We start from the raw sequence: 27242 nt of genomic DNA, 5'->3' as shown, positions 1-27242 counted from the left end.
AACCACATCAACTTTATAAAATCACCTATGCTTTTCTGAGACTTAATCTGAGATTTTATCTTATTGCCTTTTAAAATTATGGTTATTAAATAGGCCCTCGACGCTCTTAAGCAAATTGTTTTATGTCAAACATATTATATTATAGTAGTATGTACAATTAATCTAGTTGTATCTTACCTACCCGCTTAAGCTTAAATTAAAATAACAGTTAATTATTTCTTTTGGCACAATTGTATATGTCTAACAACATGGATGGAATAAATAAATTATTAAAATTTAAAACACGATTCTCTTTAAAAGGATACCCGCCGCCCTATTTTCCCTATAACTAAACGGGCCGTTTCTTTGCTAAGAAAACTAAAGTGGCTTATATAACGTGACTTTATTTTTTATTATAATAGTTTCGTAATAATTACGTAACATTATTACTGGCGCTATTATTGTCCTTCGTCTATCAATACACACTTCCGTCACTTTTGAAATCCCTTTGCCACACACCAACCTTGCTTAACATAAGGTCATTTTATTCCATAATCGAACGTTTATACACGATAATTTCAGTGTTTGCACTCACGAATTATTTCATTTAAATCGTTTTATTTATTGTTTTGAGAGGCCAGAGGCCCAGTGGTTAAAACACGTGGATTTGAACCAAATTTTAAGTATTGCTGCCCTACCAGATCCTACCCAGACGGGCAAACAGCCCTGCCACGTAGAAACTAACTCGGGCTCGTCCGGGATATGATTGCTTGTTTCGGATGTTTTCGGGTGTAATTTAAGAAGAGAAAGACATGTCTTAATTAATTTTACTGGAAAATACTTTAGAGTTTGTATTTAACTGGTTTTATTGTAATATAAAATGTAGAATTATAAGTTATATATAAAAATAAAATTCAACTTTACTAAGTTTATTTTTTGACAGTTACACAGAACTGTCTTTTTATAATTCCAGTGATGCAACCGCGTCCTTTTCGTGTCTTCCAATCGATTCAAAATGACCTTCTCATTATTAATAACTAACAGCTTCTATTAAAACGGACAAATTGAAATACTGCTAAATTATTCTTGAAATATAGATTAATATTTAAAATAAATATTTTATTAAATTTTCCTCAACTCGAGATTTATTTTACACAAATTATATAAACAAACATTATTTTAACATAAGTCGATTCAAAAGTGGCACTGCTAACAGAATTCAAATGGTATTAAGTTTTACTTATTGCATAAATAAAATTAAATTTCATTCAGAATAATGATATTAATTCTAACGAATATTATTTTGAATATCATTTGTGACCGCAATCAATTAAATATTTTAAAAATAAATTAAACATCTAAAATATCTGTAAAAGTTTCAAAAAATCAAAACAGTACTATAAATTAAATATTAATAGCTTGATAAATAATGGTCTAATATTTTTCAATAACTATTGATACCTGTATAAATTTCGAGTTTTAGACATTTATAAAATAAAATCATTTAAAAGTATCAGAGCATCGCCCTAAACCCTATCATACAAAACTCGTCTACAAAACCCTATCATCATAGTTACCAAAATTATTTTCCCGGAAATGGTTTATATTTGTTCATAATAAACACGATGTTATGTTTTACAGATAGTGACATGCAGCTAGAGACCAGCAGTAGTGAAGCGAGCGCCGCCAGTTCCACGACGTTGTCCCAGCACTGCGCGATATGCGGCGACCGCGCCACCGGCAAGCATTACGGAGCCTCCTCGTGTGACGGCTGCAAGGGATTCTTCAGGCGGAGCGTCCGGAAGAATCATTTATACACATGCAGGTACATTATATTTTTAATGCGTCAGTGGCTCAATAGTAAAACACGTGAATCTAACCGAAAATGGCGTGTTAAAACCCAGGCCTCTGAATCTGCCTCTGAATTTCATGTCTAAAATTCGTGATTAAAATTCATTTCGTGTTCTACGGTGAAGAGAAACATCATGAGGAAAGCTGCATGTGTCGGATGACAGTCTGCTATATGTGTATCCACCAATTCGCATTGGATTAGCGTGGAGGAAAATGCTTCGAACCTATTCCTCAAAATGAGAGAAGTTCTTTGTCCAACAGTAGGAGTTTCTAGGCTGTTACTCTTTTTACTATTACATATATGAACAAGAATGAAGTAACAAGTGAGGAGTGTCCAATAAAGGCTTTAATTAAAGCTTATGTCACTGCGGGTGTTTATACAAATATATGAATGTTTCCGATACATACCGGTTTCAAGGCACAAAGACGAAAGACGACAGCAAGAAAAATTAGCATTGAACCCGTCACTTTCAGTTAACACGTGTGTTATAAAAAAAGATCGTTTCGGCCGTAACATGTAATGTATTTTTATAGTGCTCTTAAGATATTAATAATAAAGTCTTGAGGCTGAAACTGTATTAAATTATGAAATAGACGGATTTTTTCACTAAAATGTCTGTTTCAGGTTCAGCAGAAATTGCGTGGTCGATAAGGACAAAAGGAATCAATGCAGATACTGTAGACTTAGAAAATGTTTCAAGGCCGGCATGAAAAAGGAAGGTAAGCAACGTATGTTTTATATACTGACAATAATATTGAAATTTAATATAAGGCCTGAACAGAAAGTCGAATCTATTCTTTACATGATGAGACTCGCGACCACCACGTGTTGTGCATTGTACTCGAAACTTTCGAAATAGTTTTCCAACAAAGCAGTTAAAATTTAATCAGACGCCCTAGATTGTTGTCGAATGTCGCCCCACTATTACAAGGTTATCATGAAATAAAAAATATAACGTTAGTGCCATTAAGTTTACTTAACAAGTTTTTTTAAATAAAAACTAAAATTAATAAATACTCCATACAAAACTTGATTTAAAACAAAGTATGTGACTGATTGTCCTCGTGGTCTTACCTATCCATACATAATGTTATTTTGAGTGTATTTCTAATTACAAAGTTTACTTTGACTGAGAAAATGAATTGAATAACGGCGATGAGTCAATAATCCCGCATTGATCCGCATAAGTATTGAAATGTGACTAATATGATATTACTCATTGAGCATAAAGAAAATCCAAGTAACATTAATGAAATAATATTTGTGTTTCAAGCACCTATCGCTTAAAAATATTTTTATATTATATATATTTAAAAAAAATTACAAACATGTCTCGAATTATTCTGCTACTGTACTCGACAATGGATAAAAATAATCAGCACCATGATTTAAAAAAAATTGGCGATAAAAAATATATTGGGTTTTTTGACATAAAATTCTCACTAGTAATCCAGAGTTAAAAGAACCAATTTTAGTAATTTATAACGGTTACGATACTTTTCCGACTCTATTCCAATCCAATTTCGACCGAATCGTAATTTCGATTGTTGCGTTAGTAAAACGGAAGACTGTTTGACGGCAACGTTTCGATTCGATTTCGATAAAGTGACAATTTGTTAGTAGAATTTTTCCCAGTATTTACACTTCCACGCCTCGAAAAGCATGTAAACAACTGGCTCTGCGCGCCTAAAATATTCCCAACGGTGTCGGATTGCTGATCAATCGGATTATAAGAGTGCATTAGTGCACATACACGTGTGCACTATATGGGCTCCGTTACCTATTCTCATCAGTCTTATATTCCAGATTTCTATTTCGTATCAATTTTATCACAACTCTTACTCAAGAATCTAATTAAAAAATATATAATAAATACATTCGAAGAATCACTGATATAAGTAAATATTTTACTTATTAACAAAAACATGTTTACATGTTATTTTTTACGATCATCAAATTTACTATGGCTTTTATAAATACCTATTATTTTTAAATGTACAAATACTCGCTACATGTTTAAACATCTTGGAATAGTTCTGAATACATATGTGAACAATAACATTGTACATACGTATGTAATATATATGCTTGTCATGTTAATACATAAACACTGTAAATACATTATCCTCACATTGAGAAAAAGTCGGGTAAACGGAGATGAAAATCAACCACACAATATATTGACGAGGCTCTCAGTTCACCGACCGTCCCTATCTAGACCCAAGGCAAATATAGTCATAATCACTTCATAGATGCAATTGCACAAACAACAACTTAATGAATATTACTAGTTTATTAATTAAAATAAGATAAATTAATCTCACTTTAAGACACATTTAAATGTAATATATGCTTCTCTGTTACGTAACTTGTTAGTCAGGTTATATATAATAAGAAAGATTTGCATCAGAATACAGATTAAATAATCAATTACATACGTCAAACAATAAATATTGATCAACAGCTAATTACGCTTTAAATTATATCAATAAATAAAGTTTAAATTAATTTATTATTGAGTAATCGTATTTATATTAATTTCAAAGTTTTATTTTACAAGAAAGCAAAAACAAAAAAAATGCTCCGTTCCGTAACCGTAACAGCCTGTGAATGTCCCACTGTTGGGCTAAAGGCCTCCTCTCCTCTTTTTGAGGAGAAGGTTTGGAGCTTATTCCACCACGCTGCTCCAATGCGGGGTGGTAGAATTCACATGTGGCAGAATTTCAGTGAAATTAGACACATGCAGGTTTCCTCACGATGTTTTCCTTCACCGTAAAGCACGAGATGATTTTTTTTTTTTTTAAAAAAAAAAAAAAAAAAAATGCTGTCAGTTACAATTTACGTTTGTCAAACATTAATTATATTTCATTACTAACTAACAAATATTTTCTCAGTGAGCCTGTAGTTTGTATTTTATAGTTTGAATAAGTTTAGGATTTCTAGAGTACAAAAACCTTTTTATGTTAACCTCCTTGACAAAACAACGTTGGAAAACATACAGACTTCTTAAGAAAATAGAATCTCACTCGAGGACCTCAAAAATAGACATTTGTTAAAATTTAGGCTTTAGAAAATCAGGACGATTACAAATTAATAACTAAAATATAATATAAAATTGGCAAATTTTAAAATATCAATAGTTTGCCACTAACAAATATCTATGTATTCGTGCTAGCTTTATGATAAGGCAATATATTATACGTAGAAATATTTTGGATCCATCCACTTTGTAGTAAGTTATTGGACTTCTAGTAAATAATTAATAGTTTTTTCTTTCATTTCAGCCGTACAGAACGAGCGGGACCGTATAAATTGCAGACGACCGTCATACGAGGAACCCACACAAGCCAATGGACTCTCCGTTGTGTCGCTACTTAACGCGGAACTACTAAGTAGGAAAGTTATAGATGAGGTAAGATATTAAATAATCGGTGTGTATTATTAATTTCTTATAATTATTATTCTATCACTGAGAGGTGGCGCTAGTGTTGTTTTTAGTGTAGATGTATTAAAATTTTAGTGCAGTGAAGATAAAACATAGTTTTTTATGAGTATGTCTACGAAATTATTGTACAACAAAACATTATTTCTAGATCAAAAACACCAGTAATATAATAGGCGAAACTTGATGGCATATGAAAAATTGGTTAAGATGTAAGTTAATATAATCGAAAGCGCATAATCCACACAGTTTACAAAAACTAAACTAAATTTAATTTTAAAATAAATAATAATTTTAATAATTTTATTGCATAACAACAGTATTTACTAAAGAATATATTTCCTTTGAGAATGTCTCGATTCGATTTCAGGTTGGAATTACAGTTTATAGTAAAACCTTTTTAGTTAAACGATTATGGTAAAGCTTTACTATTCATAAAGTCAAGGATAGAATAAAAAACTAATTCATAAAAGTAATTTTATTTGTTATCACATTAATTAATCACACATAAGATAAATAAAATAAACTTTTTATTTTATAGAATAGGAAGGCGGACGAGCATATGGGCCACCTGATGGTAAGTGGTCACCAAACGCCGTTAGACATTGGCATTGTAAGAAATGTCTACCATCGCTTGTATAGCCAACGCGCCACCAACCTTGGGAACTAAGATTTTATGTCCCTTGTGCCTGTAATTACACTGGCTCACTCAAACACGTCGTTATACATAATTTACTAGTAATATTTACTGTATAAAACAAATATAAGGTTTATTTTCAAGGTTAAGAATCCCGTTCGCCTTGTGTTTTAAAGTAATTTATTGTTATTTAGAATTTATATTAATTACCTGAATTAATTTTTTTACGAAAACGGAACCAATTTCAATAATTACTTTACCGTTTTCAAACTATACAAGATAAATAAGATTGAATTAAATAAAAAATAAATCACAAAAGATCTTTCTAAGAAACTGGTCCACACTACTGGTGACCCAAGAGCTGGCGCTTATTTAGCCCAAAGGCCGAGTCTAACGGTGCAGAGAGGCAATTGTGCCAGCGTCATGGGTACAATGCCCGGGACAATCTTTTAAACGGCGTGTTTTTGCTATAAATTTGTAATGTGTATTTTGTTTTTTAATTTAAATTTTGTATATTATAAAAATGTCTGTACATAGTTTACTAATAAAATATATATAAATATATTTATAGTTGAAAAAAAAACATATATTTGTGATTCAAATAAGTATTCTTAAACTATATTCATTTTACTTATGGTCATTTCGAGATGTGTTGTTTTGTAAACAACATATAATCATTAATTCAAATTGCACATTACTATATTTTATAATTATTTTGTAGCCGATTGATTAGCAAAGCATTATTATATGATATAATGAAAGTATTTAGAAAATAATTTCGCCTTCAACAGACAAACAACGTGTCGGACGCAGAAATCAACAACCGGAAGTTGGCGAAGATAAACGACGTCTGCGACTCCATCAAGCAACAGCTGCTCATACTCGTGGAGTGGGCCAAGTACATTCCCGCCTTCACGGAGCTACACCTAGACGACCAGGTAGGCTTCACTCGACATTTCGAGATGAAATTATAGTTATATTTTCAAGTATTTTCAAACTTCTCTACGAAAAACGTAAAGTTTTAATAAAAATCCTGTCTCGTCGCAATATAATCTACTTGCCACCGGGGAGTAGGACTGTAAAGCGGGAATAACCAAACTGTACTGTTAGTATCAATGTATCCAATAATATTTTAAAATAAATGCCCACATAATATATTTTTTGATGAAAAAAGCGTTCAATTAGCGTTACATGTAACTTCGGTTTCTATAAGACGCCCCGCCCGCAGGTGGCGCTGCTGCGCGCGCACGCGGGCGAGCACCTGCTGCTGGGCTGCGCGCGCCGCTCGCTGCACCTCAGCGACGTGCTGCTGCTCGGGAACAACTGCATCATCGCCAAGCACAACATCGGTAATACAGCCTGTCACCGATACATATATTTGTAAATATACTATTTATATTGTAAGTAATAAAAATATTTAGCATTCACATACGCCACGGCATTAAAAAAAACAACTGACGAATATAATGCGTAATCTAAGTTGACCGGAATGAAGTTAGTAAAAAAGTGAAAAAACTGCGTTTCAGTTTTTTTATTTTTTTTCTAGAAATATTACATTTTCAATTTCTAATAATATCTGGCTATAGCCTATTCCAATCGAACAAGTAGTAGACGTACTTATATAGATTGACATACATATACAATCTATAATGAATATTCAAGATCTCAGCCAATGATGTCGGAGTAATTCAATATGAAAGTCATTTGTTTGTCTTTACTCCTCCTGTGGTTGGAGTTGGCTATATGTATAAAGGGCCATTATACCTAGCACTTCGAACTCCTAGCCCTCCGACTCGAGAAGGTAGCGGGTGCCATGCACAGACTAATCTCGGAGCACCGTTCGCCGTCTCTATGCCGGTGTCGTGCGATCGATGGTCCTCTGGGGCGCCCTTATGTTCATAGGCGTCCGCCGTTGCAGGACTAAGATCCAAAGTTCGCAACAGAAATTGGCCATCCGCATAGTGTGGAGGTCTCGCACGATATCCTACAAGGTGGAAACTGTCCTATCGCGCTTTCCGCCTTTGGACATTCTGGCGGGTATGGACGCGATGGGTCTATCAATAGACCTGCATCCTCCGTCAGATCAGTATTGTTTAAAGATTCTCTTATTCTTTTTTTTTATATAGAATAGGAAGGCGGACGAGCATATGGGCCACCTGATGGTAAGTGGTCACCAACGCCCATAGACATTAGCATTGTAAGAAATGTTAACCATCGCTTACATAGCCAATGCGCCACCAACCTTGGGAACTAAGATTTTATGTCCCTTGTACCTGTAATTATTCTATTATTCGTACATATATTTGATTCCCTTCCATGATGTCCAACAGATGGCAGGATGGATATAGACATCAGTATGATCGGTATCCGAGTGATGGACGAGATCGTGAAGCCGCTGCGGGAGATCGATATCGACGACACCGAGTTTGCGTGTCTGAAGGCCATCGTCTTCTTCGATCCCAGTGAGTTTTAATTTTGAAATAAGGGACACAACAGTCTAGTGTCTAAAACAACTTTATGTAGCTTTTTTATGGAATATATAATTTGACTGCATGACCCTTAGCAGTAATCACAGATGTCAAATAAATTTGCGATTTTATTGGATGTAACTGGAAACCGCAGAGCAAAGCTTTTAATTATTATTAAGGTATAATTTGTTAAAAGTATAATGTTTCATCTATACCTCAGACGCGAAAGGTCTCTCACAACCGCAGAAGATCAAGCAGCTGCGCTACCAGATCCAGATCAACCTGGAGGACTACATCAGCGACCGGCAGTACGACGGTCGCGGACGGTTCGGCGAGCTGCTGCTGTGTCTACCGCCGCTGCAGAGCATCACGTGGCAGATGATCGAACAGATACAGTTCGCCAAGCTGTTCGGAGTCGCGCACGTCGATAGCCTGCTGCAGGAGATGTTACTGGGAGGTAACGTTTCGCATGATCTACATTGTTTTATCTATCACTTCAAGAACAAAAATATTTAACACCATTACAAATGTCAAAATGAGCGTCGATAAAAATTGAACCCACCCCATGTGACCCGCGACACGAACGCGACACTGTCGTGTGTAAAGCGGCGGCCACGCGTGAGGAGTTCTGTCGTGTAACGAAGAGTACAAACCCCAGGTGCATCGACAGAGGCGACGCTGGAAGAGAGCGCGGCGGAGGGCGCGGGAGGGCCGGCGGGTGCGGGGGGGCCGGGGGGCGCGCTGGGCGCCGCGCTGCCGCCGCCCGCGCTGTTCGACGACACGCCCTTCAAGCAGGAACCCGACATGTGAGACCCGCCTGCAGATTATTAATAGAAGGCAGCTTAACTCGCACACATTAATATACATGACAGATATATTCAGACATACAAATATCCTTCACGATGATCACTACTATCTTATTATACTCGTAAATATGAGTTTAAATCTTATTACTATTTTTAATTTTATTATATTAAAATAGCGACTCTATTTTGAATTGAATAAAACTATAAAATGTTGGTGTTTTTGTTTTATAATAATTTTATAACAATATTGTATTTGTTGATATTCCACGTTCCGATTTATTAAAGAAATACCAGAATAAAAAATATAAGGCAATGAAACAAACTAACTACAACTTCAGAGAGGCAAAGTTATAATATTTGAGTCATATTTTTACCCAACTTTCAAAGCAACCATATCTTAAATTACCTTTTATTTTAATATAAAATTACGAACACCGATATTTTTATACAGATTAATGTTTTCTTTTCTTTATATTTTCATAATATATTTGTTAATGGTAATCAAAGCTATTTATTTTCAACCAGGAGTCCTGAACATCCTTCGAGAATCATGAAGACGTCTGACATAACATTGTTATAGTTGAGTAACGAAGAGAAAGGCTTTGCTGAAACTGTTATTGATATATAAATATTTTTAAATATATATAAAGGTTATTATTGAATTTATCAATTACATATATGTAAATGTTATTATATAAAATATTTGTATAAATCAAAGCGCAAAATTAGTATGAAAATAATAATCAATTGCAGGCAGCTGTAGAAGCCATGCGTTTATACGATATTGATATATATAAGCGTAGGATTAAATATATTTTAAGTGGACTGTACGACATCTATTTTGATGTAAATTTGAATTTTACGATATAACGAAAGCCAAATTTTCTATATAATTTATAAAATAAAATAAATTAAGTGTAAGACCAAAATGTTAAGTGCAATTATTTTGAATAGATTTTGGTAAAAATTTTCGATTTTATACAAACGAAACAATCGTGTAACGTTTTAAGTAATTACATAAAATCATTTGTAACTATTACATTCGCTCATCGATAACATTGTTTTCGACTTATTTAACGTGATGAATTTTTTTTTTTTTCATGAATTCAATTTCTTAAAATGAGTATTGGATAGCCAATACATTTAAAATTTAGTTACCATTAATTAATAAATTAGGTGACGGTTAGAAATTCGTTGCGTACTGTTCAAAATATGTTTTGCATGCTTTTAAAACTTGCCTTCGTTATAGGAAGAATGACTTCGTTTTAGTTATGTTTATCTCATATTATATGAATAGATCAACTTCTTTACCTATCAATGTTTGTAGTAGACTGAATATAAACGTAAATAGCGTTCATTTATTCGTTTTATAGTTGATAATATATTTGTACCACTGTTAATGCTCAATGTATTCTTGATTACGGATAGGGCGGTATCACATTAAGCCAAATGGTGAAAGTTATATTATTAGGTAGTTAATCGGTTTGTCTGTAGACTTACAGCTATGTGTAATAGGTGCCTTATTTTCCTAGAGGTGTATTGTTGTTGTACATACCATGTTATGAATTTAGATTATATTTTAAAATTAAATAATCTGTTACAAACATGTCTTTTATTAAACATCCTTTACAAATAAATAAATAATATACGTGCTAACTAATAAACGAAATGCAAATATCAAGGCTTCTCTTTCACGTCTATGTATCCTTTCCTCCGGTTACCTCTGTTCTTGCAGTACAGATACAACACGGATAACGCCGACACCGCCGACATCGCTAATAGTGGCAAATATACTGGAAACATGGATTTGAAAAATTTCGACCAGATCACTGTATATTTATGTTTATAAATGTTTCTAATATTCAACTTTATTATGGAATATGATGGAATACGATATTTGAAGTTAATTGTCAACGTCACCAAAGATAATGGAATCACTACGTTTTAAATGACAGAATTTTTCTTTTCGAGTAAGTATCAAATGCTAAAAAAAGTTCTCAAATCCGATTGATAGTTACAGAGATTAGCGCGTAGTATGTCAAAACTCACTTTCGTCTGATTCGTAAGGTGGAAGGATAGTTCGGCTTTGGCTTCTTTGTTTTCAACGTTGATTGAACTTCTCTAGATTTGAAGTTTAGCATTATCTGGAAGAAGCCATCCCACACCAGTCGAAGTTGAAGTTTATGGGCTATCAAATAGTGGCGGGGCATATTCTCTTTCGTGTACCGTGAGGATCGTTTGAGAATATGGTTGCTTTGAAGTTATTCCGAGAATTGGAGACCCAAGATGAGAATCGTGAACCGATCACACCGCTGTTGTCGAAGCCGAAGGATTTTGTTTGTATAATATTATTCGTTCGTCCGACATTATCAGTGTGCACGTGAGTCATATATTAGAAAATAAATACTCCACATATACATACATATATATGAAGAACGATAACAATTGTGTACAGATAGTAAACGCACTCTCAATTATTGTAAAATTTGGAAGCCCTCACATTCGTGACGGTTGCTTAGCGTCGACATTAAAATTTAACAAAAGTAATCCTAATAATAAATTGAACTCAAGTCACCTTGGTATCGCTACCGAGAAACCACAACCACTATACGTAATGGAACATCTCTCCGTCGCTAGCAAAGCTATACATGCATCTTCGAGAATTCGTGCCAAAGAATTAGGTTACAGGTTCGTATGGTTTCGCAATGGTAGGATTTTTATAAGAAAAAACGAAACATGCCCAAGTGTAGTGGTTAATAGCATAGAAATGTTGAAATCAATTACCTAAATTTGTAATTTGGCTTCCACTTGTTATTAGTTTATAATACCTCATATAATTGCACGTTACAATTAACTTAATCTTGTTCAAATGCTTAACCTTCAATTGTATTACCAAAATGTGCATGGTCTGCGAACGAAAACTCATAATTTCCTTCATAATATATGTACACTTAATTACGATGTTGTTGTGCTCTCAGAAACTTGACTCAGCAGTGATGTTTACGACTCTGAACTTTTCGATAACAGGTACGACGTATTTCGACGTGACCGCGAAACTAGTTACTCTAATACACGTAAAGGGGTGGAGGTGTCCTTATCGCGGTTTTAAAACACTTAAAGTGCAAAAGGTCGCCACAACATGAAAGTTCGTGTGAAGACCTGTGGGTCAACATCGACGTATAAAACACAAATGGTGCTGTTGAACCTGTTGCTGTTTCCACAAAAGCTCAACAGGCCATGGAGTCAAGCAATCACACACTCATAATAGGTGACTTCAACCTAAGTAACATTACTTGGTCCATGGATGCATACGCCCCTCTGAATCAAACCAGTCTGAAGCAAGTTCAGCTTTGTGCGATTTTATCTCCCTTTATGACCTCAACCAGCATAATAACATAATAAATAGTAAAGATAAAACTTTTAGACTTAATACTAAGTAATATGCCAATAATTAAACCAATTCGGTGCTTATCGCCATTGTTATTAGAGGACTCCTTACATCCCTCGTTACAATTTTGTGTATCCTTTAAAGCTACCCGTTTTCTCCAGACTAAAGCCCTTTATAAACTTAAGCAGAAATCAACAAACTTATCAATTCAATTAACTGGGAATTTGAACTCAAAAATTGTCTAGACGTCAATCAGATGTTAACTAGATTTTATGAATTATTAAAAGAAATAATAAAAACAAGTATACCAATAAAAAAGAAATATAACACAAAATATCATCTCTGGTACTCCAAAAACCTATACCTAATTTAAAGAAAAATATAAATTTCACCAAAATAATAAACGCAGATGACCTAAAAATAATGAAGCCCATCTATAACAATACAGATGTAACTGATTTACAGGAAGATATAGATAGATTTACCAACTGGTGTAGTATAAATAAAATGTCACTCAATATCAAAAAGTGTTACTACGTCCAACGTCTCGAAATAAAATACTTAAACCAAACAAATATTTCATATACTCTATCTAGATTGAACAATTAAATAACGTACGTGATCTTGGAATTATATTAGACTCTAAACTACGATATGAAGTGCATATCTTGAATAGTGTTTCAAAAGGATTTAAATTGTTTGGATTTGTCTTAAGAAATGCCAAAGATTTTAAGAGTCCGTCTACCAAAATTACATTATTTAACACGCTTGTCCGTCCTATTCATGAATACAACAGTACAGTACAACATACAGTATAATCTGGAACCCACATTATTATGTATACATTAAAAGGCTGGAAAGCATCCAAGCATTGAAATTAATCCCCAAATCGTACAAATATATCTTAAAAAATTGGATGTTAGAAAAGGTGCTGGCCCTGATTACATACCCCCTTATTTTCTTAAGATGTGTAATGACACACTTGCTTTTCCGATTTCTCTTTTCTAAATCTTTACACTTAGGTGTGATACCTAGTATATGGAAACGGTCCTTTATTACTCCTATCTATAAATCGGGTAATAAACATAATATAGAAAATTATAGACCTATATCTAAATTATGTACTTTAGCCAAATTACTTGAAAAACTTATATACGATCAAATCTTTCCCATTTTACGATCTTATCTTTTTATTATCTTATTATCTTAAATGAGATACAACATCGTTTCATCAAAAAAAACTCAACGGAAACCAATGTTATCCAATTTGTTCATCACTTGACATCTGCTATGGAACATGGCTCTCAGGTGGACGTTGTGTATACCGATTACTCAAAGGTATTCGACAAAATACCGTTTTTCATCTTATTCGTAAACTTGGAGAAGTCGGTATACACGGTTATCTACTACGTTGGTTTGCGTCTTATCTGCGTGTACGTAGTCAAGCTGTTACTATTAAAAGTTTCTGCTCGTCCTTTGTTCCTGTTACATCAGGAGTACCTCAAGGCTCTCATCTAGGACCCCTCCTACTTAATGCGTTTATTAATAATATTTGTGATATTTTTAAACATTCGGATATTTTATTATACGCTGATGACATGAAATTTTTTAGAGCAATCAAAACTACACAGGATTGTACTCTATTACAAAACGACTTAAATAGCCTTTGTCACTACTGTCATCAAAATGGACTTTCATTAAATCTTAAGAAATGCAGTATTATAACATTTTCTCGTAAAAACAATAATTTAGTATTCGACTACAAACTTAATGAAAAATCTAAAAAAATGGGTAACCGGGGTGAGAGACTTGGAAGTACACCTCGATCATAAGCTGCTATTTAATAACCATGTTGATAACATTGTTGGAAGGGCATATTGGATGCTGGGATTTATCCTTAGAGTGGGTAAGGATTTTCACTTCAAATCCACACTCATTTTGCTATACTATTCCTTTGTCCGATCCATTCTCGAGTGTGCCTCACCAGTTTGGAATCCTATGTATAAAAAAATATCAATAAAATCGAAAGAATACAAAATAAATTTCTTAAACATCTTTTACTAAAAAATGATGATTCTCAGACTAATCCTCAAAGTCTCAAAATATTAACGTTAAAAGAACGTCGTATGGAAAAAGATGAACTCTTTCTGTTTAAATTGTTAAATAACTATATTGATTCTCCATTCTTACTTAGTAATATATTCATTAGATGTTCCTATATCTAAATGTAAGTACGTACGCAACAACTTCCTTTACAGATCATGCATAAACCACAACAATAAATTTAATGATCTTGATTAATTAATTGTTCATACTTCGTTAAATTTTAAATAATATTTAATTTTTGTTTGTTATAATTCTGTTATGTATTTTGATTTAATTATTTGTGAAGACTTAACTGGTATATGATGTTTTTTTTAATGTGATAAATATTTTTGTACATGTTATAACTGTTTGTCTTCCTTGATTAAATAACTAAATAAAACGTTTTCTCTACCAACTGTCATACGATGAATATAACAAAGTGTTAGGAACACTTTGTTATATTGCTGTCCTACTGCGATAGGCTTCAGCACTATAAGATGATCTCCCTAAACTCCAGAAGAAAAATAACTGACGTACTTATGTTGTATAAAATAATAAATGGAAAATTTGATTGTAGCGATTTGCTTCAACAAATTAATCTAGTATGTACCTTCTCGCTTACCTCGTAGAAACGCTTACAATCACTTTTATATTTCTACATCCAATTCAAATCTCGGAAACTATGCTGCTTTGCCAAGGATCTGCAGGCAATATAATGCGCTTTCTAAACAGCACACTGTCTTGGATATATATACCCCAAAATTCACTAAGTTTAAAAAATATCTTAAAAAATTGTTTCTTAATACATAATGTTTTGTTTAAAGATTTTATTTTTAAGTTTTAATATTACTCGTTATTTTAATTTTTCTAGCTTTTTTTATATATTACTTAACTCACATTTGCACAATTTAGTCTTAGTTTAACCACTGTTTACCTTTTTTAGTTCCAATGTTTTATTGAGTACCACTATGTAACATTTAGTTTATAATTTTTTTTAAATTTCTGTGTAGTCAATATTTATGCGCTTGCTGTTCCTTTAATTGAAGGAGCACACATATTTTAAAATATTACTCCACGATGTAATGTACTCGTAAGTGTGTATACTTTGTTGGAGATCCTTAATAAATAAATAATATGTAAAAAATACGTCTATAATGAGCAGGCTCCGCTCCTCTATAAACAATGTTTTAAATATTAAAAAAAAAAAAAAAATTTCAATAACATTTTATTTCTAAACAAAATATACTAACCAGAACACATACAAAATAGAATATAATAAGAGACAATTAGCATAAACTTCAATTTCTACCTCACAGCACCATTTTTGAAATCAAGAAATAAAATCATAATTAGTAATATTTGATATTTAATTGACAGTCGCTCCGGGTCTCACTTGGCACAAAGGTTGTCCATTGCCATACAGCGCGGAAATGCAGCCTGCATTATGGGCAGCTTTGTGTCGGGTGGGAATCGGGAGGGATTATTTTAAATTTGACTAAAATAATAAAAATTAATAATGTAAATTTAATAATAATAATAAATAATAGTATTGGTCATTAAAGACAATTATTTTATATATATAAAATATATTGTTAACATTTTGTTGATAATATGGAATATATTCAAGCTGGAATTTATATGGTATCTATGCACAATTAAGATTAAGATAAATTCGATAACATCGGAAATGGATTATCATTAACGGTGGCTAAAAGCGAATTAGTAATATATTATCATCTAATCTTACTGCTAGTATCAAAAATATAATTTTAATTCTGTCACAGCTTCTAATTTTATAAACTAAACAAACACACAAATATTTAGTTTTTAGGTCATTTCTCAATTATATATAAAAACAAATGATTTACATTTAAAATTACATGAAATTAATTTCGTAGAACATGAGCAAAAATCACATTTTTTGCTTCAAAAAATATGTTGAAATTTTTTAATTTCTTACTTTTAACACAGTTATTATGTAAGTAACATAATGTTATAACATTCATTAAATTAAATTTTTCAAACATCGCTGTTATATTTTCTTTTAAATTGACTCTGTAGTTATGCATTGATTAAAAATGTTAATCACTATTAGCTTAATTTCTATTATTCAATCATAATCTTCTTAAACACTTATCTTAAACAAATTATTAAAATGCAAATAAATTTTAGTTTATTTAACATAAACATTATTAGAAGTGTTTTGATATGAACGCCAGTTTTCTTTAGAAATATAATAATATTTTTCATTATAGACAAGCCCTTACACTAGCAAAAAATACATCTTAGATCTCAGGTATGTGCAGTGGTGACCACCTACCATCATGTAAGCCAGTTGCTAGTCTGCCTTTCCTATTATGAATTTATATATATAATAATATTATGAACACCAGTGGTTTATTTAGTAGTACATAACCATTTTTAATATTTCGGCTTAACTAGTCTTTTCGGCTTAACTAGTCTTCTTCCAGCTCCTGCGTGTTTCTGGACCTGGCCCTGGTGGTGTTGACGCCGACGTAGCAGAACTCGGTGTTGATGCCGTGCTGCTTCATATAGTGCATCCACTGTATCTGCTTCATGGACGGCTTGTCCGAGTCGGTCTTCACCTCCACGAATGCAATCTATAGAAGTTTTAATTTTAATAATTATTTTCATCCCGATCAGAACGGTCCTTAAAAATGTTAATACTTCTCAATACGAGTTAGATACTCTTAATGTGCTGAGGTTGCACCAACCTTAACACTTCCGATACATCACGAAAATAAGTCGACGGAGAAGTAAAATCATAAATCATATCGTACAGGCCGTTACAGTGTTATTTAAATAAAATAAGAATTCCAATCGTGTGTTTTGACCATCTCGCTGAACCCGCGAGCCCGTTTCCGCCGGAGCAGCGGTCCGCGAGCCACCGCTCACCTCGGCGGAGCGCTCGTTCCACAGCGTGAGGTCGGGGAAGCCGGCGCTCGCGTGCGCGTAGTGCGCCGCCAGCCGCGCACACACGCGCGCCACGCGCGGCGCACACAGGCGCGCGGCCACCGCACACACACTCGCGCAGCTCACCGCGCGACACACGCCCGACAGCTCCGCTGGGGACGGCGGCGTGGCTAGGCGTTACCGTAGTGATTCCTTCGGTTACATCACTTTCGATCGAAACCACTTCGATCGTTTAATTTATCGGTAATAATCGGGGGCAATGCAACGTTAATCCGATCCTGTTGCAAACGCAACATGCAAAAATATAAAAGAAAAAACTTACTAGTAATTTATAACAGTTGTAGAGAATATGATTAATTGAAAGCGAAGAAAAAGTTTTTTTTTTTAATCAATTAATGTTTGTGGTAAGTAATATTTCGACAAAAACTAATAAATGTCTTAATTTATAAGATTAACAATTTCACCTATCACCAACTCTCAATAGAATTTAGATTTAGAAGTTTAAAACACTTATAAGATAATCTATTTATTCGATTTTCAGATCAATTACTCACATTCCGGTCTACTCTCCCAAGCAGTTTGAATTTTACTCAAAATTTCTTCAGCCGTGGACTCCTCTATTTCTTTAAGTCTTTCATCGATCAACGCTTTCCTGTTGTTGTAGAAATCTTCGCAGAACATGTCCAGGGGGTAAGTCTGGTAGTGGGACAAGAAAATCCCACGAACACCTTTCAGCGGTGCGTATATTATATCCCAGAATAACAGGAAGAATATTGTTGTCACTATCCTGCCTTCCCAGTGACCACCTGCAATGTTTATTACCACAGTAATAAGAAAAAAGTCAAAACGCACTTTATTCGAGAATACGTTTTACAGAATTAAGCTGCCACTGGTTAGTCATGTTGATTCTACCAAGAAGAAATAAGTGTGTGGTCTTATTTTCCGATCGGTATTAAAAAAAACTAATTAAAATAATTAAAGTAAGTTTTTCAAACATATTTTCCTTTGTTCAATAAATTCAGTTCTTATATGGAATACTTTGTTTTAATTCAACAAAGTGTATTGGTATATACTTATAATATAAGTTTAAGCCGAAATTTTTAAATCGAAACATTTGCAAAATATTAATGATTTAATTATAAATATAAAAAAATACCGTGTGTGTATTTTCCATCCTTAATGTAGCAGTACATGCAATACTCCTCAGCTTCGTGCACCAGCAGACCGTCGGCGGTGCGCGTCTCGAATTTAATTTTCCCTCTACCACCATCACTGTAAATGTAAGCCGATTACATCAATAATTACTAATAATAAAGACTATTGTTTAGTTAAAATATGTATATATAAATATATTTTTTATAGAATAGGAAGGCGGACGAGCATATGGGCCACCTGATCACCAACGCCCATTGACATTGGCATGTAAGAAATGTTACCTTACTATGTTATTCTTACAATGCCAATGTCTATGGGCGTTGGTGACCACTTACCATCAGGTGGCCCATATGCTCGTCCGCCTTCCTATTCTATAAAAAAAATAAAAAATACCATAGATTATTCAAGACCAATGACATCGTGTCAATCAAACATTACAAGTTACTTACTACATTGGCTGTTTGTAAATGTGCACCGCTTTTATATTCTTCTCCAGTATATCATATTTTTCCGCTCGTGCAAGTAGCTGAACCTTTAAAGCCGAGCTTATGGAACATGTCTGTCGTTTCGCTAACAATTTAGCTCGAGGTCGCATGGAATCTAGATACATTTCTGGAATGTTCGAGTTGAAACCTTCCAATAGTACTTCAGCTGCCTAAAAAAAAGGTACATTCCTAATACATTAGAAAGGATTTTCAGAACGTAAGCAGATCTGTTTGGTTGAGTTTCTTTGTATACGTGCGTGCATCTCTTTAAAATAATGTAAAGATAAAAAAAATGCCATATCAACCCATAATAAGAAACACCACAAATATTACGAATTTGTCTGAAACTATTTGTATTGTATATGACGATGTCCTCCTAACCGATTTCAAAACTAATTTCCAATCTGTGCGGGATACATAGAAGATGTATAGTATAGTTCCCAAAATCTTATATAATCAGATGAGGCCAGAATTTCGTCAGGAAAGAGCTCAGGCCCCCAGTTTTTCGTGCTTTCCAACACTACCAATTTCTTTGAAATAATTCGCAATAACTTTTTTATGACCCGACCTAGGTTTTGATCCCGAGATCTCGGGATCGGTGGGTTATCTAATATAGACACTAGGCAGTCCACTTATAGATCTGCTATTTAAGAAATATAAATTAACCTATTATGATTTTTAAAAACATTTATCACGAATTGAGTAAGAAATATCAATTTTAAGTTAATTTTCTTCAATATTACCTTCTCAGGAAGAGACAATAATTTGTCGAGGATGAGCGCCTTCTCCGAATACCATTCCGCTCTCTTGTGTTGTCTGAAGGCGGTTTGCTTTAATAGTGTCGATAGTATGTCGACAGCTAAAACTATGTTGATTTCGACCTTTGATTTTTTCAATTCCTGAATTCCAGCTTCCATAATTTTCACATATATGTATGCCGGTGTGTACCGGCGGAGCCACACCGGTAGCGAGATGTAACTATGAACAAACATAAAGTACATGTTTATACTATATTCCAAAGGAAAGAGTAGTACACAAGAGTAGTACACAAGAGTAGTACACAATATTATATATATTTAAGATAATCGCTTTGCTATACGCCATTTTTTTCCGAATCCATAATGAATACCACAGATTATATTCGATCTCGACCCATGACGTCATATTAATTCAAGGTCAACATTATTTATTTATTTTTAACATGTTATGATGTTGGCGACAATTGGCGGGGTAGCATTTTGTGAGTGGCTAGCTCACTACTTGGGCCACCATCTATCTGCGGTCGGCCAGCGGTGGTGCACCGTGCCGCGGATCCCGCTACCCTCCGCGACAAGTCTCCCGATGTGGCGATTCCAGTATGCATTGTTTCGATCTTCTGCAGGGAAGCAACTGTTCTCACCCTACTCTCGAAATGGTGTCACCGGACATCGTACGGCGTACCAGAACACAACAGCATTGCTTGGCGGTACGGCTTCGTCCACCAATTAGATTGTCACCTGATTGGCACCACCCAGGAACAACGTGTGCGGTTACGAATTAAGAGTAATCTCCCATGGACGAAGGGGCCCAAAAATATATAAATTACGCAGTATAGTCCAATGTTTCTGAGAACTAAAATGGCCCAGAAACTAGAATGCTTGGATATAATAAAATACAATCCTTGTTGAACACATATGAAACTTAAACAAAGATACAGATAAGGCAGATATACACCAGGCGGCGGTCTCGTTAATACAAAGATCGCTTCCAGGCATCCTTCTGGCAGAGAAAAGAAAGAGAAAGATTACATATGAAAGTGAAATGGGACATAAGTTGGAAATCTGCATAATAAATTCACATGAAAATATGCATAAAAATATAAAGCAATAATGGATTTTTTTTAAAGGATATATAAATAAATAAAACAATTACTTCATCATATCTTCTTTGCTTATTTTGTTGTAAAGATCATAGACTTGTTTAATCTTTTCACACTTCTTAGACAGCTCAGTAGCTTCCTCGATATCTTCATATAATGAACCAGCATTAATGTAACTGAAAGGATGATTTTCTATTCGATTATCTTCAAAAAGAGCACGAACATTCAACTATCACGAAGTTATGTGTAGCATATGCGAGTCAGGCCTTAAGGTATTATGTATATTAAATTGTCATATCATAGCAGTTCTTTGGCCCTAGCTTATTACTCAAGCTATATGCTTAATTACATTTTTTCAGGCCACGACATAAAATATACATGACATATTTGTATAATTTCCATGAATACAGATAATAAATAATAAGAAACATTTAAACTTACCTTAAAAATTGTTCTCTATTTTTGAATACTAAACTTGCATTATCAACTTCCATATCTTTATCAATGGGATAAGTCTCCCTATTAGATTTATCATTGAGAAGCATTAATTCTAGTCTCTTTTCTTTTATTATACTATAATCTATTCCAAGGTACATGAGAATATAGAGCTCCTTAAGTGTGTTCCGAGCCTCATCTTTCAGTTTATAACATGGACCTACTTTGGAGCGCAGTCTGAAATTTGTTATATTTAAATAAAAAAGAATATATTTAGTGAGGGGTACTATTTACATTATCAGAGCAGTATTATATGTAGTGAAAGTAAATCTGTTTGTCCATTTGTTACCTTATCAAAATTAAAATCAAATATATTCATATAAAATACTGTTTTAAAAACTTACAAATTCAAAACTCGAGTTTCATTTGTGCTTTTACTACCAACAAAGTAATTTGTTATATTTGTTTTCTTATTGCAAAAATTTTTCAATGACTGCGCAGCATCCTCTTTCTTTGTAGTTTTAATTTTAAACTCTTTGCACATTAACTTCAATTCATCCAGCTTAAGCATTTTTACCAACTCATCAAAATCAATTTTTTCACCTAGAAATAATTTAACAGTATTTTAGTTAAATTAATTTAAACTGCTACTACATACATATTTAAATATCTTTCAGATACAAGTTTGTTTGTTATTGTTATATTTTAAATATCTAGGTAGACTGGCGAATAGCACAAGCCAGATGATAAGTCGTCACATCTTTCCATAGACATTACATTTGTAGAAAAATATTAAACATCTCTTACTTGCCAATGCGGATGTTATATTCTCTGTGCCTGTAAGGCTGTAACTACACTGGAATATAATAACCATATGACGTAAGAACAATTACTAATGGGTGGTATGGGCTTGGACCACTTTTTACTATCAGCATAAATTATCAAAAACAAATAAACAGTAATTACAAACAGCTATAGTGTGTAATACTAAATTAATGAAATTAATTCTTTATATGAACCAGATATTGTGTGAAAATGCTTAGATTTAGCAATGAATTTTGTAATATTAAAATAACATATTTATTTACGGTACGGTACGGTATATATATATATACCGTATATATATATATACGGTATATATATATATACCGTATATATATATATACGGTACGGTATATATATATATACCGTACCGTAACAGCCTGTGAATGTCCCACTGCTGGGCTAAAGGCCTCCGCACCTCTTTTTGAGGAGAAGGTTTGGAGCTTATTCCACCACACTGCTCCAATGCGGTTTGGTGGAATACACATGTGGCAGAATTTCAGTGAAATTAGACACATGCAGGTTTCCTCACGATGTTTTCCTTCACCGTCAAGCACGAGATGAATTAAAATCACAAATTAAGCACATGAAAATTCAGTGGTGCTTGCCCGGGTTTGAACCCACGATCATCGGTTAAGATTCACGCATTCTTACCACTAGGCCATCTCGGCTTTTTGTTCTTTTTGTATATATATATATATACTTGCTATATTTATTTGGTGTGGAGTGATCTTTAGTGTATAAACAAACTAACTAAAACACACTTGTATACTGACCATTATTAATATTTGCTACAGAAATATATCCACTTTCTATAAGAGAGTTAATTGCTTCATGTACAGTTGGATCATCAAAATTTAGTTTGCCAATCATGATCTTCTTCACTTTATCCCACCTACGCCATCCTTCCTGCTGCCAATACAATCTACATACTAATCTCATGCCAGGCTTTTTTAATTGCATTCCCCTCGACAGGAGATTACAACTACTTTCTCCTAAGAGTGGTTTCAAGCTATCGGTACATAAAAACTGGTAAATTATTTTTAACAGAAAAATGGCTGAAACAATACAATGACCATTATTAAATTGTAATTAATAAATCATTAGAATTAATATTGATTTTTTAATTATAATTACATTTTTTATTTAATTTATATTAATTAACATTTTTTGATTCCTCACTAATAAAAAACACCTAGTTATTTGATAATACAAATGTATGTATATGAGTTATTGTAATTACTTACTTGAGTCATCCAGATCTTTCGAAGCTTGAAGGAACTCCTCATCATTAAAAATATTTTCGCTACCACATTTTGATAGGGTATAACAAAGATTTCTTTTAGCTTTGGTAGGTGTTCTAACTGCAATACTTCTTTTTTTGGTGGGCGAATAGTATTTGCGACTTGTTGATGGACTACGAAAACTTGGTGATGATTTATTTGAAGATTTGTGCTCAGAGGCAGGTGAGAGTGAAGACTTATTTGAAATATCTTCACAGGATGAATGTATTGCAGAGGATTTTCGCAGCATTTCAGGTGTGTAGACCAATGTTGATTCAGATGAGCTTTTCCGACTCTGATCAAGATCACATGTTTTAGAACTTATTGATTCTTCATCATCATCACTAATTAAATCAATCACATTTTTGTTTTCATTTGTTACTTTAGGCGATTTTACAGGTGTTCTAGTTATACTTAAGTTATGTTTCTTTTTCCGGTTTGTATCCATTTTTTTAAATGTATTGTCTTTTATTTTAAAATACTTGTTTAATGTAGTCTGTTGATTCATATTTTTTTATTTATCATATCCCGTATAAACTTTCGCTTATGTATGTATGTGTATTATAAGAATTATCACCAATACAAGGAGAATAAAACTATAAGTATGAATTATTAGTAATATTTGTCAAATATTTATCATAAATAATAAATAATATACCGCTAGTTTATCAATCACTATTTGGTTTGGTAATTTGTTAAATAAGCTAATGTTGGAAGTCAATAACTCAAAATAAATAATATTAACGACTGACAAGTGACAACGTCAAAATATAATGTGATTATGTAGACAGAGAATCTAAGTGCTCTCTCAACCTTACTTTGATGACACCAGAGACAATTTGTTTTTAGATTCATTATAATGAATATATTTCTGAAAAGGTAATTTATTACCTTCTCAGAAATTTATAAGCTATTGTAGGTACTTGTAGGCGTTGAGTATTAAATTAAACAAACACCTTGGTTAATTCGAAGCTGTAAGTAAAGTTATGGCTTTTTTAATAAAATTGAATTAAATAAGTATTATAGGTATATAATGTCGTAATGAAAATAATAAAAAAAATTGTTTTCAACTCATGAAATAAATTAACCAAGCCTTAAGTTTATTATTACTATATATTATATAAAGCAGGTAAATACTAATTAAAACCTTGTCACATTCCTTAAATCAGGATGGTTATTGAGTTACACTCAAAGCTCAGGTTACTAAACTATTACGAAATTAAAATTATTAAAGTATTATTGGAATAAAAAATGTCGAAAGAATATACACGAATCTCATTTCGAATGAGCGGATTTGGATTAAATCGCCGAACAAGTAACAAACAGAAAATGGTAAAGGTTTATAACATAGAATAAGTATATAAATAACTGGTTATAATTGTTGAAATTGATAAATTCATTATAATTAATGTTATATAAAATAAAATTAAATATAAGCTAAAAATTATTTTAATAAAACCAAATTTTATAGGAAATTGCTTTATTTAAACGTACACAAAATACTAAGTGAAAACATTTTTTAAATATTTTCGTGATATTATATATACTTTCTTATTTTTTTTATGCACAAAAATATCTACAGGTACAGTTAAAACTGAAAGCTAAAATAATTTAACTCGGCATACTTTATTTAATTGAAATAAAACTTATAATTTAATAACAGAAATAATAATTACTAACCTTTGATTGATACTAGTACCAGTAACTTTTTTATGTAGTTGAATCAGAAATGATAAAAAATATCATTTTATCGCTTTTATTTGTAGGGAATTAGTAGTATTAATCGTATAGAATTAGTAGTACTATAATATTGTAGTCCTACTATGTTTATCTTTTACTGTAGTCAAACAATGTATTAAAAAAAACACAAGAACTAAGGAATCTTATTGATCAAACTTAAAGATGTCTGAAAATAAGTCTATTTCAAAACAGATACGAACTTATCAGCCCACATATCAACTAAACCCAAGAAAGCACTTCAATATTGAAAACGTGGAAAAAATCCTAAAGCGACTCGTGAATTCAGAACTTGCTGATGTCGAATATAGCGAAAAGCTCATTCCAGATCTTTGTCTTAGTTTAGCAGAAAATATAAGGACAGCGATAAAAGAAGAAAATTATGACAGGTATGTCACGAGTAGGAACTTATATTACTGTTATTATAATTGTCAATACATCTATCAAAATTACAATGTATAGTAAAAATCTAGCAAAACAATAAGAATTCTAGGCATCGTTAAAAATATTACAAAATCCAATATGATGTATATATTACCAATGATCGCCGGTGTATCAGTTATGTCTTGTTTATATTGCTTGTGTTGTAGAAATAAGAAATGCTCATAAAGTGTACGTAAGCATCACGTTAGTATACATTTTTAAATGTAAAATCAATGAATTCATTAATCTATCCGAGAAAGTCTGTCGGGAGTATACTAGCTTTTATCCTTTATAAATTGTCGCTGTAAACTTTTGGATTTTTGGGATTATTTGGGTTCTTTAAGGAAGGTCAGAAGCTTAATTCACCACTTTGCTCCACTGTGGGTGGTGAATATAAACTTTCATATATAATAAATAATGTTTTCTCACTTTATAAATATGTCACAGATTCAAATCCCGGCTTGTATAAATTATAAGTTATTTTATTTTTCTGTTAAGAAATACAGGCTGTTGCAGCCCGAATTTAGAAATCTGGCCATGGTACACTAGCGGGCCTCGGAAAACGCATACCTAAAGTTTGGCACATCGGTCCCGTGCGTGGCCTTTCCGGTCGTGTAACTTTGCCGTTCCATCTGACTATTAGAATGGACATGGATGAATTTGCACTATATCCATTAAGTAAGATAGCGGCTAAATCGATCAAGAAGATATCGTTATCACAACCTTAATTACCTATTGTCTTTTAAAATTTCTTGAAATCAATTTAATATATATAAATTTTATAGTATAGGTAGGCGGACGAGGATATGGGCCACCTGATGATATGTGGTCACCAACGCCCATAGACATTTGTATTGTAAGAAATTTTAACCATTGCTTACATAGCTAATGCACCACTAACCTTGGGAACTAAGTTGATATGTCCTGCCTTGTGTCTGTAATTATACTCACCCTTTAAACCGGAACACAACAGTACCAAGTACAAGTTTTACAGTAAAATATCTGGTGAGTGGGTGGTACCTACCCAGACGAGCTTACAAAAGGCCTACCATCAGTAAAATATAGCGACGACCGGTCTGGATGCCAATAATAATGTTAGATTTGGGGATATCATTATTATTATACTCCATATATAAATAAAAGGTAATATTTAACAAAGAGTATGATTTTTTATTGAAATTATGCTTATCTTATTTATAATTTCCAGATACAGAATAATCGTCGGTGTAACGATTGGTCAGAGAAGACAGCAAAGTGTCCACATGTTTCACTCCTTTCTCTGGGACCACGAACGAGATGCTTTCGCGTCACATAATTTTGAAAACTGCCATATTTATGCTAATGTTGTCGTCTATGGTGTCTATTTTGATTAAATAATTATATTTAAATTAAAATTAATTTGTTTTTAATGTCGACTTTGTAATTTGGGTTTTATTGAGAGGTTAGTAAATAA

The 27242-nt window shown here is 33.0% G+C and overlaps 3 protein-coding genes across 12 annotated transcripts in view; 2 read left to right on the top strand and 1 right to left on the bottom strand.

The window, feature by feature from the left end:
• Positions 1-10788, top strand: part of LOC126775097 (hepatocyte nuclear factor 4-gamma) — a 54657-nt gene extending 43869 nt beyond the window's left edge. For 3 of the 6 annotated variants that reach the window (XM_050496861.1, XM_050496863.1, XM_050496858.1), the window contains exons 2-10: positions 1621-1804; positions 2456-2559; positions 5116-5243; positions 6702-6848; positions 7139-7259; positions 8241-8372; positions 8599-8835; positions 9037-9184; positions 9710-10788. In XM_050496861.1, coding sequence (XP_050352818.1) covers positions 1621-1804; positions 2456-2559; positions 5116-5243; positions 6702-6848; positions 7139-7259; positions 8241-8372; positions 8599-8835; positions 9037-9184; positions 9710-9764 — 1256 coding nt within the window. In that variant the 3' untranslated portion in view covers positions 9765-10788. The remainder of the gene's footprint in view (positions 1-1620; positions 1805-2455; positions 2560-5115; positions 5244-6701; positions 6849-7138; positions 7260-8240; positions 8373-8598; positions 8836-9036; positions 9185-9709) is intronic. The other 3 variants (XM_050496862.1, XM_050496859.1, XM_050496860.1) reach the window with 2 other exon arrangements.
• A 5080-nt stretch (positions 10789-15868) lies between these two features.
• LOC126775146 (fanconi-associated nuclease 1-like) lies at positions 15869-24310 on the bottom strand. 3 transcript variants are annotated; one of them, XM_050496930.1, is made up of 11 exons: positions 23594-24310; positions 23123-23404; positions 21929-22127; positions 21531-21761; positions 21143-21265; positions 19975-20209; positions 19196-19401; positions 18748-18863; positions 18146-18397; positions 17574-17743; positions 15869-17278 (listed from the first exon to the last, which is right to left on the bottom strand). In XM_050496930.1, exons 1-11 carry the CDS (start codon positions 24135-24137, stop codon positions 17114-17116), a joined length of 2523 nt encoding a protein of 840 aa, XP_050352887.1. In that variant the 5' UTR covers positions 24138-24310; the 3' UTR covers positions 15869-17113. The 3 variants fall into 3 exon arrangements, with proteins under 3 accessions (XP_050352887.1, XP_050352888.1, XP_050352889.1); XM_050496931.1 differs by lacking the exon at positions 17574-17743; XM_050496932.1 differs by lacking the exons at positions 15869-17278; positions 17574-17743 and adding an exon at positions 17756-17869 and having other exon boundaries at positions 23594-24309.
• Positions 24311-24827: 517 nt separating this feature from the next.
• Positions 24828-27212, top strand: LOC126774932 (dynein light chain Tctex-type 5-like). Of its 3 annotated transcripts, XM_050496592.1 has the most exons (3): positions 24828-24961; positions 25562-25755; positions 26997-27212. In XM_050496592.1, exons 1-3 carry the CDS (start codon positions 24881-24883, stop codon positions 27160-27162), a joined length of 441 nt encoding a protein of 146 aa, XP_050352549.1. In that variant the 5' UTR covers positions 24828-24880; the 3' UTR covers positions 27163-27212. The 3 variants fall into 3 exon arrangements, 1 of the variants encoding a protein (XP_050352549.1); XR_007669847.1 differs by lacking the exons at positions 24828-24961; positions 25562-25755 and adding an exon at positions 25794-25978; XR_007669846.1 differs by lacking the exons at positions 24828-24961; positions 25562-25755 and adding an exon at positions 25794-25993.
• The last annotated feature ends 30 nt before the right edge of the window (positions 27213-27242 follow it).

This window comes from Nymphalis io, chromosome 17 (genome assembly GCF_905147045.1).
Source record: "Nymphalis io chromosome 17, ilAglIoxx1.1, whole genome shotgun sequence".
NCBI lineage: Eukaryota > Metazoa > Arthropoda > Insecta > Lepidoptera > Nymphalidae > Nymphalis > Nymphalis io.
This window is presented reverse-complemented; position numbering and strand designations above follow the sequence as displayed.

Bases quoted from the DNA above. Each gene is read 5' to 3' on its own strand.
- LOC126775146 (XM_050496930.1), bottom strand. From the start codon at position 24,137: ATGAATCAACAGACTACATTAAACAAGTATTTTAAAATAAAAGACAAT. The intron at 21,266-21,530 runs GTAAGTTTAAAT...TCATCCTTTCAG, and splicing joins AATAGAGAACAATTTTTAAG to TTACATTAATGCTGGTTCAT. The intron at 17,744-18,145 runs GTGAGTAATTGA...CGCCGTCCCCAG, and splicing joins TTGGGAGAGTAGACCGGAAT to CGGAGCTGTCGGGCGTGTGT.
- LOC126774932 (XM_050496592.1), top strand. From the start codon at position 24,881: ATGTCGAAAGAATATACACGAATCTCATTTCGAATGAGCGGATTTGGA. The intron at 24,962-25,561 runs GTAAAGGTTTAT...ATTTCAAAACAG, and splicing joins CAAGTAACAAACAGAAAATG to ATACGAACTTATCAGCCCAC. The intron at 25,756-26,996 runs GTATGTCACGAG...TATAATTTCCAG, and splicing joins AAAGAAGAAAATTATGACAG to ATACAGAATAATCGTCGGTG.